This window comes from Herpailurus yagouaroundi, unplaced genomic scaffold, assembly GCF_014898765.1.
Source record: "Herpailurus yagouaroundi ecotype Mexico unplaced genomic scaffold, PumYag 140, whole genome shotgun sequence".
Taxonomy (NCBI): Eukaryota; Metazoa; Chordata; class Mammalia; order Carnivora; family Felidae; genus Herpailurus; species Herpailurus yagouaroundi.
Genome location: NW_024412395.1, coordinates 68,811,066 through 68,832,552, shown reverse-complemented (window position 1 = coordinate 68,832,552; position 21,487 = coordinate 68,811,066). Strand labels below are relative to the sequence as shown.

Sequence of the window (21,487 nt, the reverse complement as noted above, 5' to 3'; positions counted from 1 at the left end):
GTTTAAGGTGGACAAGAGTCCTGAATTATCTAGACACCAAAGAGTAGGCAAAAAGGCTGTGTAGCTTATAGGGAAAAAAGTGAAGGGGTGTGTGTCTGGGGGAAGGATTAGGGAGGGGAGAATAGGACTATTTCCTTCTAACAGGCTTTCTGTTAAAAAACAAAAGAAAGAAAGAAAGAGAAAGAGAAATAAACATTTGTTCCTGTGATTAAGCCCTCATTTGTGTTTAAAACATAAGTGAAGTAGGGACAGTTCAAGGCACAGAGGCGCGTGTTCTGATTCGGTTGTTTACCATCAATCAGACCGTTGCTTGGCAGACACTGGATGGTTATGAGCCTGAACAAGCTGAAAAGGGGCAGGAAAAGAAGTGGAGGCAGCATTCTTCCTATTTAAAGCTGCATCGCTTGAAAAAAGTTTTCTCAGACTGTGCTGGAGCTGGTGCTGAAAAAGGGGGCTTGCAAAGGCTGCCCTGGGGCTGGTGCTAAAAGAGCCCGCAGCTGACTTCATGGTGCTACAATAACCTTAGAATCTACTTTTCACTCCCAGGAGGACCCACATGTCTAATATTTAGACATGATGGCAAGCTGGGTGGAAGCAAGACCTCTCCTCATTCTTACTGTTTTATTAGGGCAGTTTGTCTCAATAAAAGCCCAGGAAGAAGGCGAGGATGGTGAGTTTGCTGTTTGCTTTGCTTGTGGTGTTTACTGCACGGTTTGGGAAATAGGTGGAATGTTAAGCCTCGGGAAGGAAGAGCGTGAAGAGGAAGTTCTGGTTTGAAGTTGAGAAGGGGGCTGACAGATTTGCACCTGGGAAACGGCTCTCTCTCGGAAGACAATCAGGATATTTGTAAATGCGGAGCTTCTCCATCTGCCGTTGGGCTGCATGTTTCTGGGAAACCCTAGGAGAAGTCCTTTTGCCTGAATGTGGACAGTGGGAACTTTAAAAGAAATGGAGAGTGCTTAAAACGGAGCACTAAAGGCACTTTTAGCCAGAGGAGTTCTGTTCTGTGGGCTGGAGTTTTCAGAGCAAGGAAAAGTCGCAGCAGGAGCTGGGTAGGGTGGAGTCTTTTTTGTACGGAACTTCAGCTGCTTCATACAATTCTTTGTTTAGAAAAACCTCTGCAGCCACTCTGATAACTGATTTTTCTTTGTCTTTGGCTCCTTATTCTTTTCTCTTTACAGGCTTTTACTTCTTTCCCATTTTCATTTGTGATCTTAAACCACTTTTGCTTCCTGAGAGACAGTCTCGTTTACTTGTCCGTGACAGAGGCTGATAGAAGCCAGATTTCTTAAACAGTGGTATTTTCCCACCCTACTGACTTGATTATCAGGACAGTGGTGGCTCCCTGCTGGATGGCGGAAGGCTGCAAATCGGCATGCCTTATATATAATGTATTTATCATGGAGTATTTGCATGGGCATTATCCTTTAGACACAAGTTTCATTTCTTTTTTCTGATTTAAGGCAAATCTTGCCTGGTTACCGATTTTTTTTCCTATGCAATCTGCTCATGGTTAGAGTTGGGTGGCATGCTATGGTTAAGCAAAAACGCATGGCTGCTATAGAATATAAGAAAACATTTAAATTGGTTCCACTGGTTATTAAATCCTTATTCTCCAGACATGTTTTTTTTTCATAATAGACCATATACATTTTCATAACTATTTAACATCAAACTCAAGCTTTTAAAACTTAGCACATTTAAACTTTTCTGTTATTGTCTTTTATATATATTTTGAGTGTATATATATATATATATATATACACAGATATATGCATATGTGTGTGTATATTTTTTAATACCTGCTTCTGTGTATTTTTGCTCTGAAGATGTTCATAAGATTAATCTACAGGCCACAAGGTCTAAAAATCATTTAAAGAGTGAAAATAAGAATGTGAGATGAATACCCAACAATCTGTCCAGAGTCCCATAGAGGGGGCACTTTCTAAAATCTTGTAACTTTTTACGTTACTTTTTATGTTTTAAAAAACGAGGCAATTGATAAAAGGTAAAACTGTTGAGTTTCTTTGAAATGGTGTGAAAAGCATTAGTTGTTTGGAGGGGAAGCGAAAATAATTGAATAGGTACTAGGAGTCAGGAAAGGGGAGGAAAAAATATGGAAAAATTACAATAGAAATAGCAAATTCAATTATAAAAGGAACAGTTCACTCCCCTCCCCCACCAAAACAATCAACAACTTTAGTTTAAAACTTAATTAACACAATTTTCCATGTCAATATACTTTAAAATAAACAACTTACTTTTATAAAGTGTGGAAATAATTGATCATGTGAATAAACGAAAAGAGTGTTTCATAAGGTATATGGAATAGGCATATGTTAAAAGACTTTCCCAAATAATTGTAATTACTCTGTAGGTGTTATTGAAAAATAAGGAGAGTTTAATGTTTTCTAATATTAATTTACCTAAATTTTAGAAATTTTATATTTGGTGCAAAACAGTCTCCATCTCCATACCAACCCCTCTTCCCCCTATATAACCAAACAGCACAGCAATCGGAATCCCAAACATCAGATTTTACAGAAAAAGTATAATTCCATACATACACATGGTAAAACTTAAATTCCTCTGTTTTATTACTCAACCCAGGAGAAAATATGTGATAAAAATTCAATAGCAATAGAAAGTTGTATGGCCCAAATTAAAGGTAATATACGCAAGAATCCCAGAATCTAGTATATTCAGAGTTTTGTAACTTGTATTGTACTTACTTACTGTTCATATTTTGGTTTCAGTTATATTGAATGGATACTTGGCAATACTTTATTCCCCCTGTTCAGGCTTGACACAAGCTTAATAAAAGTGTCAGAATTTTGAAACTCCATGTGATTTTAAATTTGGGGAAGAGTAAGTTCAAGTAAATGCTTTAAACTAAAGAAATAGCTAAGGTTCACAGGCAAAACAAGTATATTTTTCAAATTTTGGCTATAACTAAGTGATATAATGTGGTAGTGATTTTGTGTAAAAATATGTCCCCTTTGAAATGTAGACACGTGTTATCACAGGTAACTACATGTTTACAAGCTTTTATAGTTTTCTTTTCAAGACTTCAAGGTATATTTTTTATCTGTTTGACTGTTTATTTACCAGAAATGTCAACATAAGCACAGTGTCTGCCTGATAGAAATACTTATGAATGATGAGATAAGAGTAAATAAATAAAGTTTTGGGACATATAGGCCCAGATAATTACTACCTATCAAAAATATAAGAACTGAATTAATTTTTCACATTCCTAAGAACTGAAGGGAAGTTGGGCTAACTTTAGTTGACACTATTCAGTAACAAGAAGCAGAGTTAAGAAGACAAAATCAGCTTTTCATATTTTTGGGGTATATGTGTTTGTGATGGTGGTGGTGGGATGCTTTAAAAGGTTCCCCATTTGTTTTTTCTAGGAGAAAATACTATGAATTTATAGTAATTTTTATACTAAACAAAGGTCTGACACCTATTGAGTTATGCACATTTTTGTTATTAGAAATGGACAGACTTAATCTGAGAATATAATCTTTGATATGAATCGTTGATTTCAACAACAGAGAAAGAATGGGGAGAAGGAAAGGTGCAGCATTGTACCATTTATTTCCAGAGACCAGGTAGGTGACATAAACAAGTGAAGCAAGTGAGTGTTTGTATATCTACAGGGGATGATGGGCCTGTGGAGAACCGAAGATGCATATGCCCACTTTAAGGCATTCAAAACCAGTGTTTTCCAGAAAGCATTGCATAAGACAAATACAATATCTCTGAGTGCCAAGTCTGGCTCATGGACCATAAATTTGCAACCCTCTTGTTGCAACCCTACACTGATATCCTGGACCCAAGCCAGCTTCTGATTACTAAGAGATGAAGGGCTCAGAGTCCTTTTTATATCATGGTTTCTTCCATTTTTATGTCACATCTACCATTTATCTCATTATTATAATACAAACTTGAAGACACAAGTGCTCATTACTTAGTACTACTTGGCCCAGATCGTTTTAAATGGTACTTAGTACGTTACTAAGTAGTACTTGGATTGGATCATTTTATAGGAAGTAGAGAATATGAATACATAGCTTAAGATACTTGAAAACTCATAAATTGTTTTATTTTATTTTATTTTATTTTTTCAACGTTTATTTATTTTTGGGACAGAGAGAGACAGAGCATGAACGGGGGAGGGGCAGAGAGAGAGGGAGACACAGAATCGGAAACAGGCTCCAGGCTCTGAGCCATCAGCCCAGAGCCCGACGCGGGGCTCGAACTCACGGGACTGCGAGATCGTGACCTGGCTGAAGTCGGACGCTTAACCGACTGCGCCACCCAGGCGCCCCTCATAAATTGTTTTAAACTCATTACTATTGAAATAGATACTTTGGATTATGTAGGACATACAACCTTTTCTTTCATAGTGGATGTTTTAATCTAGGTTCAGTTGCATATACCAGAATGCAATTGTTTAAATTTTTTTTTAAGTGCTTTTTTTTTTTTTTTAAATAAAAGAGAGTTTTAGTTAGGTAGTGAAAGGCTGGTATATTAGCTCTACAAAGTCATCAAAGACTCCATCTCTTTCTATTTCTCTACTCTCATATTCCTGGGGTATAATCCTTGATGTTATGGTCTTAGATGGCTGCTGAATTTCCAGCCGTTACATTTCCTTTCCAGGCATCTGGATAGAGGTTGAGAGACGAAGGCTGTGATTCTCTCTTTATTCATGGAGACTATTAAGTCTTCATCCCATTTCAACTTACTTGTGGCCAGAATTCGGTCATATGGTCACACAAAGCTACAAGGGTGGCTGGGAAATGCAGTCTTTTAGGTGAGTAGCACTAGCAGTGTACTCTACTGAATAGAATTATGTTACGAAAGAAATAAAAGAAAGAATAGCTGTTAGGAGGCAAATATAGTCCCAACCGCAATGAGTGTAACTGTCACCCACTTTCATTGGAATAGATCTAGTTTCACTGGGCAGGATATAGTTGTGTGACCAGATGTACCCTTGTTATTGGTCACTTCCAAGTAGTCCATGAAGCCAAGAACATTGGATGGCACTTAAATTAGACTGCAGCTTTTGCTTTCTAATTCTTTTAAAATACATTTAGAAGTACCTATAACTTTTATCCAAACTAAAGTGAGGCTTTATTTTGAAGACTATATCTCTTTCTATAGATGTAGACTGGTAGATTGATAGATACAGATAATTTTTTATATTGACAGAACATGTGCTTTGACCATGACTCTTTAGGTTAGTGGGTAAGCAATCCACAGATCCACATTGAGCTGGCTGAATAATCATCTGAAGAGCTTGTTACTCATATAGATTCTAGGCTTCCCTCTTTTCCAGATATCTTGATGTAGATGGTTTGGATGGGATTTGGGAAGCTCTCTAGGTGATTCTGATTCCTGTTGGTTAACCACTATACTGCATCTCTGCCTAACATCCTTTTGATATTGACGTGGACCAGTTGGCTTCTTATTCCAAGACTACACAACTGTGGTGTGGAAATAACTTGCTATTCTACTTATTCCTTTCACTTACAAAGTTGCCTAATTAAAGTTTGTAGAGAAACTGTGGCAAATTCACCATCATTTCTGGAAAAATAACTCAATGCCCAAATCTTCTTCACGGCAGTTAGGTAAATCATTCTACTATGCAATGAGTACATCTTATTAAAATATATTTCCAGGTGGTTATATAATTTTCATTTTCTCTCTTGCTTCCTGTCTTCACATTTTTAGCACACTTTTTCACCACAGGTCTAAAATTCATTGTATTGGTCAGTCTAGAAATGCACATAATGCTGACTGTGAGGTAAAAACACAAAGAGAAATCTTTGTTTTGAGTAGCTGGGACTTACAAGTTTGGAATAATGTTAATCTATGGCCACAGAAAAAAATCTTTTTTAAACAATGTTCTCCTACTTGAAGGACAATCCATACATCATCAGTGGCCTTTTATCACATTCATATAATGTTTAAAAATCAGTCATTTTTTGACCTACTATGTTTTGTTTTGAATCACAACATTCAAAAATTTAGATTTACATATGAAAGATGTAGTAATGATAGAGGAAAAGACTAAAATTATTAGTTATTAATTGATTTTATTATATAAATTTGGGCAAGTTGTACAAGTTTGTATAAAACAATGGAGTTGGGAAGATATTGACAATTCAGTTTTCCTCCTAATTTCTTTCCATGTAAATTTTACATGTATTTCATCTAAATTTCCTTTAAGACTGTTGAGCTGTTATAATCAATATTTTTAAAACAATATTTTTAATCTACTCTTGCATTTGCTTGACGAGAGGAGCAGACTGTCTTATGGAATATTTTGCCTTAAAATTGTGGCCACATTGGCAGCTTTGATGTTTTTATTATATTTCATTGATGTTCAAAACTAAGCCCTTCCAAAGAAATCAAGTTGTTTTCATCTTATACATAATATATTCTCTAAGGAAAGTGTATAAGATAAATCACAATAATGCAAGATTTTTCTTATCCCCATGTTGCCTTCTACAGAGAAGGTAGTGATAATAACAATATTAATAAATTAAGATTAATGAATTAATGGAAACTTGTCCCTATAGCTCTATGGTATAATGTTCAAACTCAAAAATGTTTGCATCCTTTTTTTTTTTTTTTTTTAAGTTTCTCCTGGGAAAGAGAAAAGACAGTCTCACAGTTCTCTCTCTCTCTCTCTCTCTCTCTCTTTTTTTTTCTTTTTTTTTTCTTTTTTGGGTGTCTGCTCAATCAGAGTTATAAACCCAGTTTCAAGAGGCAACAAATATATTTTCAGTGGAAATGTTGCTTGCAACATAAGCATCATAGACTTATTGCAGTCTGCATACTGTAGTAAGGAAAGGAAGCGCAGCCCAACAATCACTGGGAAAACACATGGGTTCTGGTCCATCTCTGCTATTTAGCTGTTTTGCAACCTGCAGAGTCCTTTAGTCACACCAAGCTTTTGAGTCCTCATGTAAAATCAGGGATAATGTACACACCCCTGTCAATCTGATGGGACTCCTAGGCAGATCATTTGGGAAAATTACCTGAAGGTAATTTTAGAGCACTTAAATGAGACACAGAGAGTGATATTACAATCTGATTTCAGTCATCACCGATACAAACCTTAGTGGTATATTTTTTACTTTACCTAATCTTTGAATTTATTTTGAGAAAACTTCTGGATTTGTTCCTCTTCTGTACTTTCTTTATTCTCCATTTCCCAGAGGAACTTGCTCCATCAATCATGTTCTCTTTTCTATAACTACAACCACTCTCTTTCTTTGGTGCTTTTCCCGCTATCTTATAAACAATCTCAGCTCTCTCCCAGGGCTCCTGTGTGGCTCCCACCCTTTCTTAATTCTTACCCTGCCTGCTTTAAAAGAGTAATATAGTTTTCTGTCTCTCCTTCCATGCCCTCACTCATCCCTATGCACTCTGACTTTTGCCTGCTCCCTGCCCCATTCCAGTGAAGCTAGTGGAGTAAGATGAAGACGAAAATGGCGATGTTTCCGGTGGGCTCCTTTTACCTGTCTTATCAGGCCTTTCGCCTTTATTTGATACAATTAACCACTCCAGCTTTCCTGAAAGACTACTCTCTGAAAGTTCTTCCTCTAGCTACCTCACCTTTTCTTCTCAGCATGGGCTCCTTCTCTCCTTTTTTCCCCTAGCACTTTGTTTTCTCAGAGGATTTAGTTCACTGGTCTTCCCTGTATATTCTCTTCCTAGATCCATCTAGGAATCAATCACTCTCAGGGTTTTGCTTAACAACTAACTGCTGATAATTCTCAAATCTCTTTCCAATCCTGAACTTCTACATGAACTTCAGAATTCTCCACTGATGGGCCATAACCACTTCAAGTTCAGTGTATCTAAAACTCAACTCATTATCTTTCCCCTAAGACAAGATCATTTTTCCTGTGTATTCCTTATATCAGTTAATGGCAACATCATCTTACCTGGTCACTCCAGCAAAATTCCAATCAGTTACTAAATTCTTCCGTTTTATCCACTAAATATTTCCTCAATATACCTCTTCTCCCTGCCTTCTCCAAACACCTCAGTTCAGGCCTACATTATATCCCTGGATAATTGCAGTAGCATTTAAATTCCTTGCCTTGCCTCCTGTGTGGCCACTTCCCACTTGCATGTGTGTAGACCTCTTCTGTTGCCATGTTGCCACTGTGATATAAAAATCTAAATCAAAAAACCTAAAATCTGATCACATCATTACCTTCCCTATAACCTTCCATTGACTCCAGTAATTTGGAGAAAGAATAATGTTCAAGCTCCTAAGCATGGCACACGAGACCTTCTAAGATCTGGCCTGTTTCTAGAATGTGAGTCAGATCAGCTGTAACTCCATGTCTCAAAATAAGAAATTGCTTGTAGTTTTGACCTCCCACTGCACATACACACATGCGCTTTTCCTTTTTTTACCTCTGCTTTTCAGATTCCACTCCATGTTATGAATTCATTTTATGTATTAGGTACATGATAGTTATTCCATTATTAATTTAATGAAATATTAATTTTTAAATTATAATTTTAAATATTAATTTAATGGAATATTAATTTTTAAAATCTAAAAAAAATTCCCACCATTTATTTATTTTATTTTACTTTATTTTATTTTTGAGAGAGAAAGAGAGAGAGAGAGAGACAGAGCACGAGCAGGGGAAGGGGCAGGGAGAGAGGGACACATGGGATCCGAAGCAGGCTTCAGGCTCTACACTGTCAGCATAGAGCCTGATGCGGGGCTCAAAGTCACCAACTGTGAGATTATCACCTGAGCCAAAGTCGGTGCTGAACCCACTGAGCCATCCAGGTGCCCTTCTTTTTTTTTTTCCCCCTGCCATTTATTCAAGTATCACTGCACTTATTTCAAACTCAGGTTTTGCAAATTTGCATATTCTTGAGCAATTTTTTTTTATTTCTCTGTCTTAGTTTCTTTATGTATACAATTAGAATGATAATATTTACCTCAAATAATTATTATGAACACTATCCCACATATAAACCACCTATATAGTATGGCTCCTAGTAAATAGCAGGAGCTCATTAAATGATAGTTGATATTATTATTCCATTACTACTTAATAACATAGAAATAATAATAAATGCTTATTGGGTGATTATGACGATGAAACTGTTAGTATGGAAAAATAAACAACTTTTGTTCTCAAAGAGATGAACATCTAGTGTAAAACTTAAAATGCAAATTTTACCTACCATTGTATTATGGTCATTTTGATAATACATCGATGTATTTACCTGATTTCTAATTGGGCTATATTTTAAACCTATTTAAAATTTTTATTCTTCAAACAGTAGAATTTTACTGTATTGGCTCCTTATATAGGTTTACTATGGGAAAAAACAAAAGAAACAAAAACATCTTTCCACTGGAGACTGGAGACTGTCTCATGGCCATGTGGTCTGAAGCATCACCCCCCACTTCCTGTTTCACACCCCCCCCACACACACATTTTATTCTGTGCAATGGTTTCCAGTGTGTGAGCAAGCCAAGCACGATTCATTCCATGCCCCAGTGCTACCTCATGCCTGTCTACCAGCTATGTCTATTTCAGAGTTTATTCTCTGAAAATATGATAGTCATAAAAATCTCTATTAAAAATTGGAAGCTTATTTTCCAAACTGCCTTGCTCTGGGTTGCATTTGGAATGAGAGGAATTGCTTCACTGCACAGGGATTTACAAGGCAGCTCCCGGGACTATTTGGATACAGAAGTGGGGTGACCCATCTTTTCCCAGACTTCGCAGCAAGTCTCTTCATTTTCCAAAGGTTGCTGGTTTCTTCACTCCTACTCCCAGGAGATTTTTGTGAAGTTTACTCCAGAAAGCAGAAACTGTGTAGGAAGTAGGCACATTATTCACACTCATGCTTTCCCTACTTTGCTGCACTTTTCATTCTTCCCAGTTTTTCACACTTTAATAAAATGATGGTTTTGACTTAGAGGGAGGCACGCTTATGGAATTTTACCAGATAATTTGTAGCTATGAATTTCTTTAACTAAATCTTTATTATCCAGTATGGTTGTTCTGTGGCCATCAGCTTTAGATTTATTTTTTCATTATGGAATTCTAAAAATATGGATGGTTTCCATAGCAAATAAATTCATTTATAGAGCTTTAATCTTTTTATTTATCTTAAATAGTAGTTGTATGCTTATTACTTGCTCCTGAGGTAGAGGAACCTATCCGATTCATTTATGCTAGTTTGAAATTATTTTTTTAATGTTTATCTATTTTTGAAAGAGAGACAGAACATGAGTGGGGGAGGGGCAGAGAGAGAGGGAGACACAGAATCTGAAGCAGGCTTCAGGCTCTGAGGTGTCAGCACAGAGCCCGATGCGGGGCTCGAACTCAGGAACCACTAGATCATGAGCCAAAGTCGGACACTTAACTGACTAAGTCACCCAGATGCCCCTAGTTTGAAATTACTTTTAAGACATTTCTGTCTCATTCTTTGCAGAGCTTTATGTTGAAGAAATGATTAAGTTACAGTTTAATCCAGAACACCATGTTTTTCATGTTAGTGCTAATTTTTGAACTAGAATTTCTGGTAGGATGGGCTGGTGGACAGTGAAGTTAATTGATTGTCATAGTAGATGAACTGCAAAAAACCTGCCTAGTGTTCAGGTCTTTGGCTATAAACACTAAATCTCTGAAGCTTTATAAACAAGCCTTATACTTTATTTTGAGAAGGCAGAAGGGTACTGGTCATTCCAAGATAAATGAGTGATTCTGATATAAGAACTTTCTTTTACACAAGTTTATACTGGTAAAAAAAAAAAAAAAAAACCTTGGGCCCTTGAAGGAGGAACAACTGAACACTTCATCAGAGTTCTTGTGTTCAGACCTTCAGGTGCTATAAGTGTTATGTCTTTCTGAGTATTCATACAAAATGTCACTTCTTTCTCCAACCATTTCCCATATCCCCTCAAGTCGTGGTGTCCACTGATGAGATTAGGCAAGGGTTTGTGCTTTTATTTTTCTCCCTCAAGCATCGTAAAACTGAACTGGATTTTGCTGAGAAACAACTAATAAATTCCCGAACAAATGGAATTCTCATTAGCCTGGGAAGAATTCAGTCTTCTTGCAATCTGCTTATTTTATTTTTTTAAAAAGTGGGGTAATTCCTTTATGTAGAGAAAGAGACAAAACTGAAACAGAATTAGTGCTATAGAGATTAATCAGTGAATGCATTTGAAGTTCCATTGGCAAGGCTTGTGATGGTTTGGTACACAGAGGATGATAAAATATTGATAATTAAACTTGTACTTTTAAATGTTATTTTGGCATTTGCAGCATATATGTTCCATAAACTTGCCAAAGGAACACTTACCCGAGCTACCTTGTCTTCTTTCCACATCTGTTCTATGGAGGCAATGTTGCAAAGTCCTAGAGGAAAGAGCAGGTTCAGTTCTAGAAAAACAACTTGGAAATAGATGACTTTTATTTTATTTTGCTTTGTTTTGTTTTAGGAAAATATGCTCTCAGCCTCCTTTCTGTTTGAAGGGAAACCATTCAGAATTCTGCATGAAAATCAGGGTCTCACTGCAACTCCACCTGGATGTCACCTTCCCAAATTTTGCCTTAAATTACAGACTTTTCCTTGGAGCCTGTTCTCCTATCAGAACTTACTGTTTGTTGTCTTTTTCTTTCCTACTCCATAGGAAACTAATATATAACACATGCTCCCCTAGTTACTATTCTAATGCATAGTGTTAGTAATATTACTCCCTTATAATGAGAGCCAATTATATGGTAATTTGCCTTTTGCAACCTTTTTTTCACTATTCTCTGGCCATCAGAATCAGTGGACATCATGGCTGTGGATGAAAACTCCAGTATCATCAGATGGACTCTGAGACTCACGCTTTAGGTGAATGAAACATGGCTGTCCTGGACATTCTGTACTTGCCCATGGAAGGTTCCACAATCAAGACATTAAAATCACTTCAGATCCATTCTGATAGAAACTAAAAGTTGCCTTAGTATAATCAAAATGGAAATTTGCCCACCAGATTCCCATTGTTTCTGAAGAGGAACTTTGAGTTTCTTCAGGATAGAACCCTATGATAGTGCATCCTATGGAAGGCATAAAAGCATGGAAGGATGGGTTCTCTGTGGTTATGTAAGGGTGCCAATTAACTTCATTGTAATACACTGAAGTGTCAGGCACCAAGCTAACATGAGACTTCATGATTGTATCATGTCTTGTGAGATTTATTTAGAAATTTTTTTTTATTTAAAAAAAAATTTTTTTTTTCAACGTTTATTTATTTTTGGGACAGAGAGAGACAGAGCATGAACGGGGGAGGGGCAGAGAGAGAGAGGGAGACACAGAATCGGAAACAGGCTCCAGGCTCTGAGCCATCAGCCCAGAGCCTGACGCGGGGCTCGAACTCACAGACCGCGAGATCGTGACCTGGCTGAAGTCGGACGCTTAACTGACTGCGCCACCCAGGCACCCCTATTTAGAATTTTAAAGAGGTTGGGGAAGTTTGTGATATCTCTTAATTTCTGTTCTTTAATTCCTCTATTTTTTTACTCTATGTTCCTCAAATGTAGCCATTTTAGAATAAAATAAATAAACACTACCACAATACTATATCTATTTTTTTTTAGCCAATAGCATATATACTATCAAACAAGCCTATGGACAAAAAGGAATAGGTCATTGTTTCATAGTGAGATTTTTTTTTGATTCTGTGAAATTCCCTCAATTCCCACGTATTGCCATTTTTCAATACTTAGGGTTTTTAACAGTTAACAATTTCTGTGCTTCGAATTTCTCCTTTTCCACTCACTTCAATAAGCAGTAATAGGGCATGGGTCTTTGGAGTCTGACATTTGAGTCCTGACTTTGCCTGGTAACCTTGTGAACTTTAGCAGGTTGCTCATCTTTGAGATTCAGTTTTTTCATTTGCATATTGAAGAATTGAGTTAAAATTCATGGCACTTTATAGGCACTGAAGAAAAACAGATATTATTAATACTTTGGATAGATTCCCTGATTAGGCCATTGCAGACTGCTTTCTCCATAACTGAAATAATTTCCATCAATCTGTTCCCAGTTACTAGGTTTGATAGGAAAAAGGTTGGGGGGGTGCAGGGGCAGAAGAGGTGGTTAGGAGGGAGAGATATAACTGGGAGGCTTGCAAGGGCAATAAAGAATTTTTATTTATCTTGTGTTTTTCCCTTGAGACAGGACTGTGCCCAACTCTTGATTATTCACAAAGCAAGTTAGGAAAAGCAAAGCAGCAAAAACCCTGAAAGTTATACTTTGGTATCAGGATGCATTTCACAAACTTGGCAGTATACATACTCATTTAATTTTATTCTTTTTTTTTCTAATATAATGATTTTGGCAACTGTTTGCAGATTTGGTTCAGGTAGAGTTGTTCAAGAAAAGTGAAACTATCCTTAATATATAACAATTCTGTTTACTTTCCTCAAATTTTACTGATGTCAAGGCATACTTATTTGAACCCTGGGCAATGTTTTTGTGAGGGAAAGCAGGCGCCTCCACCTGGGTGGCCACTGAAGGGTAAGGAAGGCGCTGTGTGTGTGTCACTCAGCTTCTACTAACTCAACATGGCAGTGGGACCTAGAGAGCTCTAGCCCTGAGCTGGATGACTGGAATAAAGTCCTGACTCTTTGCTTATAAATTTCTTATAAATACAACATTTGGAGCCTTAATTTCCTCATTTATAAAGCAGGAATAATATTTTTGATTTTATCACTTCTCAGGTTCAAAATAAAGAATTCATAGTATGTGCGGAAATTCTATGGTTAGCTAGAAAGGCCAATATAAGGGTAGTGTTATTATCTTAGCATGCCTTTGCTGTGATGAACAGTTAGCTGAATGCAGACTAAATGTTTTCTTTTAAGCAAATGATCATGTTAATGCTCCAAAGGAATATAAGACTCTCCATAGAAATGAAAGAAAGCAAAGTTAGTGTTTTTTCTTTTGTTAAATCTCGAATTGAGGAAAGTGAAATACCTGCTTATATAACTATCTAGGAACCTCCCAAAGCCCCAGAATAGGAGAAAATAAGAACAGAGGCTTTGATGTGAGGGTAAACAGATCAGATGGAAAAAAAAAACCCACCATGATTCTTGTAATATAATTGGACTGTAGTCTCTCTACAAGCAAAAATGTAGCTTCCTGGCAGAAAGCTGAATCCACTATTATCATTACTTTTCCCCTATTCATCTCTCATCAGGAAGCCTGTCTCAAAATCAAAGTTAAGCTCTAAGGGCCTGTTTGTAGCATGGTATCTCTTTTCCCTAGGTCAGAAGGTGACTTTGAACTAAAAGTTTAAACTGGTGACAAATATCCACAACAATCTGAGCCAAGTGTTTAGACAAAGGTTCCATCAGCCCTCAGGCCTGTCTACTTTCTGGTATATTTTAAGACTCTCTACTTGTACAGAGAGAAACATGCAGTTAAAGAGATGAGGGCCTCAACTAAATAGACTGTTACTTTCTTTCATGAATAAATTGTTGAAGTAATTTTAAAGAAAAGCTTCTAGATTAAGACTGGAGCAGGACAGGAAATCTCATTCTAATTGCAGCTCTATCATGAACTAACTTGGTGATTTTGTGGAAGTGACCTAAATTCTCTGGGCCTCAGTTTCCTTCTTTGTAAAACCTGTGATCTATTACCCAGAGACACTTCCTGCCCTGAAAATCTGTGACTGTAGAAGGTTTACATAAAGTTACTTCACATAGGTCAGATTTGTGCTCTACTGTGAGGACTCTTGTGCATTCTTTTGGTAGATTGAGGTATCACGCATAGTCTCTGTAAACAATGTGTTGCTGTACTTTTAAATTACGATTTGATAGTTCTTATCCAGGTTTCTAGTTATTCACCTAACTATGGGTTCATCTCAGGAATACAACTTCCAATTTATAACTTTGGAAAATGGTATGCTTTTTAGTGAATGGCTTTACAACAAAGTTTCTAGAGAAGTGTCTAAAAGCAAAGTTTCTAGGCAAAATTTCTAAAAGGAGCTTATGGAAAAAAATTATGGTACTATGGCCTCAAATTGTGTGGGTTTCGTATAATTTTGAGCTTTCCAACGACAGAGAAAATGTGTAAATGTGTCATGCATTGTATTACACCATTACAACCGTTAAGACTCCATGTTCTTTAGATATTTTTTTGGCGGAATAGGCGGTCAAAGTTAAGCAGCATCCTATACTCTCAATCTCATAACTGATGGATTTGTCTTTGTAGCGGGAACGTTGTCTACTTTTCCTGACAATTGAACCTCCTAAAATGCTATTCTTTCCAGACTTTAAAAAAAAAGGAAAAAAAGGAGAAGAAGAATTAAGAGGCTATGGGATTTCACCTGAGGAGTAGATCATGGGGTAGTCATGCTTGTTCTTGAGTCCATATTTTGAACTTATTCTGGAGTCCTTATTATTTTTTTGCAATTATGTTTGTTGGGAGATATGTACATGTTTAGTCTGAATATCTAGAAGATTTGATTTGTCCCATTGATATTTCTTACACACAGGACTTTTGGAACATGCTGCATGTCCTTTTTTTTCAGGGAAAATGACACTCCATTTCTACGCTTCTTTTCCCAGTTTCCTTCCTTCAACAACACTGACTGAGTCTTGTAAACATTTATGTCCCCAAGTCCTGCTAGAATTTTGCTCCCAGATATCCTAGGGGTAGAAAACAGCCCTTTTAATTTTTTTTTTCAACATTTATTTTTATTTTTGGGACAGAGAGAGACAGAGCATGAACGGGGGAGGGGCAGAGAGAGAGGGAGACACAGAATCGGAAACAGGCTCCAGGCTCTGAGCCATCAGCCCAGAGCCTGACGCGGGGCTCGAACTCACGGACCGCGAGATCGTGACCTGGCTGAAGTCGGACGCTTGAACCGACTGTGCCACCCAGGCGCCCCGAAAACAGCCCTTTTAAAAATGTCTCTATAAGAAGTGTGTGTCTAATTCAGGTGCATGAAAAATTTAGGTTAAAAATCTGAAAAGATTAAAATACTCACAAATGCTCACCTCCATGTTCAAATCACAGAGGCCAGTGGGAAAGAACTGTCAGGTTCTAGATGAATGTACTCTTCGATAAGTGAGATCCACTTGGTCATCTTACAGCACTTGTCATAATTTACTTTTGGGGGGAATATAAATCCCCCTCAAAGGCCATTATAAGTGTGTTAGTGACATTAGAATTTAATTCAGATGATTCTGAAATTTTTGACTTTTTTTAAAAAACAAATAATGCTGCTGGTGGTTTTGACTTGCTTTTCTCTACAGAAGAAGATATTCTCACCATACACCGATAAGGCAGTTACTTGCATTCCTTCATTTATTTATTATTCAGTGAACACTTACTGAGTACCTATTGTTTACCAGACACTTTTCCGAATGATGCAGAAACAAATATTTAATCTTTGTCCTCAGGGAGCTAATCATCTAATGGGCACAAGGGAAATAAAGGACAATATTATGTGGTCTGTGCTGAGACAGAGATAGACAGAGGATACTAGGGGCACCAGGAAGACACCCCTACTACTCAATACCTCAGAGGTGGAGGGCTGGGATGGGAGGTCAGGGAAGATTTGAGAGGAGGGAACACCGGAACAGAGTCATTCCCCTGTGTTTATTCCATTATCTCCTTCATCTGCATTCCATCCTGTTTGTCATACACACAAATCCTTCAAATCCTAATCAGGTCTGATGTGCATTCTCTTAAAAACCTTTTTTTTTTTTTTAATATTTATTTATTTTTGAGAGACAGAGAGAGACAGAGCATGAGCATGGGAAGGGCAGAGAGAGAGGGAGACACAGAATCCGAAGCAGGCTCCAGGCTCTGAGCTGTCAGCACAGAGCCCGACGCGGGGCTCGAACTCACAAACCTTGAGATCCTGACCTGAGCTGAAGTCGGATGCTTAACCAACTGAGCCACCCAGGTGCCCCATTGAAAACCTTTTTGATTATCTGAGATATCTTTGTTCTTTTTGTCTAAATGACAGTAGTCAGCACTTCCCCTTTCTATGACACCTTTAGCATTCAAAAGAAACTTTTCTGTGTTGTCCATTGTTTTAGTTTCATTTATCAATAGATGTTATTGATCTTTAGTTTTATCATCTGCTCCTTGAGAATAAAGATGGGTATTAAGGAGGGCACTTGTTTTGATGAGCAGCAGGTGTTGTATGTAAATATTGAATCACTAAATTGTACACCTGAATCTGATACTATGCTGTGCATTAACTAACTGGAATTTAAATAAAAACTAAAAAAAAAAAAAGAAGACAATCTCTCAAACCCCAGAAAGTTAAATACATTTTTAATTATTTTTTAAAGTTTTATTTATTTATTGACTCTTAATTAATTAATTTTTTCAATATATGAAATTTATTGTCAAATTGGTTTCCATACAACACCCAGTGCTCATCCCAAAAGGTGCCCTCCTCAATACCCATCACCCACCCTCCCCTCCCTCCCACCCCCCCATCAACCCTCAGTTTGTTCTCAGTTTTTAACAGTCTCCTATGCTTTGGGTCTCTCCCACTCTAACCTCTTTAAAAGTTAAATACATTTCCAGTACTATGCATATTGTAGATACTCAATAAATATTTGTGATTAATAAGTTAAGCAAAATAGGGACACCTTGGTGGCTCAGTCGGTTGAGTGTTCAATTCTTGATTTTGGCTCGGGTCATGATCCCAGAGTCGTGGGATCTGGCTCTACACTGAACTTGGAGCCCGCATAAGATTTTCTCTTTCTTTCTGTCTCCCTCCCTTCCCCACTGCCCCTCTCCCCAGCTCACATGCTCTCTTTCTCTCTCTAAAAAAAAAATTAAAAAAGTAATTCAAGCAAAATATATTTTTTGATGGTTCAAAATCAAGTGGCTTCTCTCAGTTAATTATCAGATTGTTTTCTAATTATATTACTCAGTCTTGCCTAAGCTGTTATATAAATAGTAAACTTAGGTGGAATCAGCTTTTATGTATAGGTTAGCTATATTTTGTGGCTTTTTGTGTGAAGCCTCATATAAATACATACTTCAAAGCCTACATATTGGGTACAAAATAGAAACAAAAGTTAATTTTATAATTTATCTATTTTATTTATAGTGACTTTAGTCAGGCTTTAGGGACACAAAGATGATTTAACACACTAGCTGGTATTTAAGGAACATCCATGATGAGGAGAATCAACATGTGAACAAAAAAGTGAAACACAATGTAATAAATTTGGTGAAGAAGAATGGCATAGAGGTATCTAATATAGCAAGGATTGGTTTCCTGGAGGAGAGAGACCCCAAACATAAATGATGGATGTGTGCTAACCAGCAGAATGGAGACAAGAGAGGAGCAAGAGGGTGCATCTAGTTGGGGGAAAAAGACATGAAGAAATACTCAGAAGTATTAATCAGCATTTCTTTGCAGGAAAACTGCAGAAAACTGCAGCTACTTTCCTGTCTTGGTGCATAGAATGGAAGGCATAATAATCTCATTCATTATTAGAAATGTGATTTTGAGGCGGGGCACCTGGGTGGTTTAATCAGTTAAGCATCTGACTCTTGGTTTCAGCTCAGGTCATGATCTTATGGTTTGTGAGATCGAACCCCTGTGCTGACAGCATGGAGCCTGCTTGGGATTCTCACTTTCTCCCTCTCTCTCTACCCCTTTCCCACTCGTTCTCTCTCTCTCCCTCCCTCTCTCTCAATAAATAAATAAACTTAAAAAAAAAAGAAATGTGATTTTTTTAGACAATTTATTGTTTGATTATTTATAAATTCTGTATTTAATAGTAGTAGAGATAACAGATAAAGATTATTATTTTTTTCTTTTAGCCATTAAAAAGCTGACTTGTGAAGTGATGAAGAAACATAGAACCATCGTTGAGATAGGAGGTAGAGTCAAGTGAGGATTTTTGTGTTGTTTTATTTTAAAATGACAGAATGCGGTGTTTATAGCCTGAAAGAAAGTGTCCCAGGGACAGAGAGATCTTGAAAATACAGAAAGAAAGGGCAATGATGATTGACCAGGATATAGAAAGGCACAGTTTTGGTGTAAAGGTAGAGAGGTTAGCCTCAAAGAGATGAGGGGATATTACATCTTTGACACTAGATGCAAGGATGCAAAGATACAGATGTAACTTCAGGTGAAAGCAGTCTGTTGGGGGTCCCAGAGGTGGGAGTGGAAGGTTGGGATAGTTCATGCTTGATACATCAACTATTTTTATTGCCTCAATTATTTTATTTTTTAAATATTTATTTTTGAGAAAGAGAGAGACAAAGCATGAGTGGGGGAGGGTCAGAGAGAGAGGGAGACAGAATCTGAAACAGGCTCCAGGCCCTGAGCTGTCAGCACAGAGCCTGACGCAGGGCTTGAACCCACAAACCACAAGATCATGACCTGAGCCCAAGTAGGGCTCTCAAACAACTGAGCCGCCCAGGCGCCCCTATTGCCTACATTATTTTAATGCTTAGTTACTTGAATGCATCAATGTAATTCAATACAAAATTAATTTAATGTAATGTAATTAATTAAATTACATATCTTGGACTGTCCCTCGAGACTATTCTAACTGTTGCTCTGTTTGTGCTAACATGATGAAGATTAAATTATCAGCAAATTAGTTGTTTTGAGAACGTTGGTTCAATGTCAGAGAGTTGCTCAAAATGCTTCTGCATGATGATGCATAATGTTTCTTTTCCCAACTGGGTGACGCGCTGTTCTTTTGGATAGTCAGCTTCAACTTTCTGTCAGTCCCTAACTACCCCTACCTGCCCTCACTGCATGTTACTAGATCCCAATGATAAAAGAGATTCACTTTCTCAGAGGTAAGGCTAGGGTTTTCCGTACTGGCCAGTGGTCTATATTCAGTTGACATTTGTTTGTAGAGTTTTCTGCCTCTATAAGTAATATCACACTATAGGTAGGACTGTTCACTTCACAAAGTACATTTACTCAGGGGCGCCTGGGTGGCGCAGTCGGTTAAGCGTCCGACTTCAGCCAGGTCACGATCTCGCGGTCCGTGAGTTCGAGCCCCGCGTCGGGCTCTGGGCTGATGGCTCGGAGCCTGGAGCCTGCTTCCGATTCTGTGTCTCCCTCTCTCTCTGCCCCTCCCCCGTTCATGCTCTGTCTCTCTCTGTCCCAAAAATAAATAAAAACGTTAAAAAAAAAATTTAAAAAAAAACAAAGTACATTTACTCATTTGATGCACACATAAAACCCAAGTACCTTCGCTTGCAGATGAGAAAACTGAGACTCACAACAGATAAATAATGCAGTGGATTTTGGACAGGGCTATAGAACTTAGGTTTTCTCACTCCTGATCCATGGCTCTTTCAATTGTATCTTATAGAAAGGAGAAAAGGAAGGGAGTGAGACAGTTTTAGTCAACAAGAAAAGCACCCCACCCTATATGGAAATCATTTTTGTTTAGTGCTGGATTCTTAGAGACCTCAGTGAGACCAAACCTGTGGCAGGCAATGATTAGGGGAAGTATTATTCGATCTTGAAGAAGTTTAGATTTTTTTTTTTTTTTTAGATTTTATTTTTTCCAGACATGGAAGTTGGGGATTTTCATGGAGACCTATAATGAGGAAATAACCAAGCGACTTTTAATTTACCCAACTAAAAATGTTACTTGAGATGAAATAGGAAACCTTGTAAGCAGGAGTCTGCATAGAGATGAAAACAGATGTAATCACAAGATGTGCTATCGGGTAAGAGCCAAAATGACTTTTGGAAAGAAAAAAAATATGCGGGTTTAGCATTCAGTGAGACACCTCTAATTATTAGGCTTTCCGTCCTGGCTTTATATACTCCATTTATTATAAAATTAATTTTAAAAAGTCACTGGCCAGATATTATTGTGTGCTCGCTCCCTCAGTGTCTGGATTCTAAGTGCCAGGTCAGACACTAGAAGTAGAAAGAAAAATAAGAAATGGTCTTCTAACTTACAGAGTCCCAATATGGGAGATACAACCAGCTGTAAAACTTTGTAAAGAGAACTGATAGATAGGTAACAGCATGCATGCATATCTGCTTACGCTGGTCTATAAATTAGTTAAAATCTATAAAAAACCAGACATCTGCTAGGGGAGCTTGGGTAGCTCAGTCAGTTAAGCATCTGACTTTGGCTCAGGTCTTGATCTAATTGTGAGTTTGAGCACTACATTGGGCTCTCCACTCTCAGTGTAGAGCCCACTTTGGATCTTTTGTCTCTCTCTCTCTCTGCCCCTATGCTGCTCTCTCTCTCTCTCTCTCTCTCTGTCAAAATAAAAACAAAGCAGAATTTGCACCAAATGTTTTCAGTAGAAGGATCTCCAGTGAAAATGTTTATTTGCTAAGAAAATGTTTTCCTCCTTCTGGGTTGCCTGGCTGGCGTCTGGGTGGTGTCTGGGTGGCGTCTGACTCTTGATTTCAGCTCAGGTCATGGTCTCCTGGTTGTGAGATTAG

The 21,487-nt window shown here is 37.6% G+C and overlaps 1 protein-coding gene across 1 annotated transcript in view; it reads left to right on the top strand.

The window, feature by feature from the left end:
- The first annotated feature begins 389 nt into the window (after nt 1-389).
- The window catches only part of COL5A2 (collagen type V alpha 2 chain), a 150,752-nt gene continuing 129,654 nt past the window's right edge, over nt 390-21,487 (top strand). The window contains exon 1 of the mRNA XM_040474672.1: nt 390-670. Coding sequence (XP_040330606.1) covers nt 574-670 — 97 coding nt within the window. The 5' untranslated portion in view covers nt 390-573. The remainder of the gene's footprint in view (nt 671-21,487) is intronic.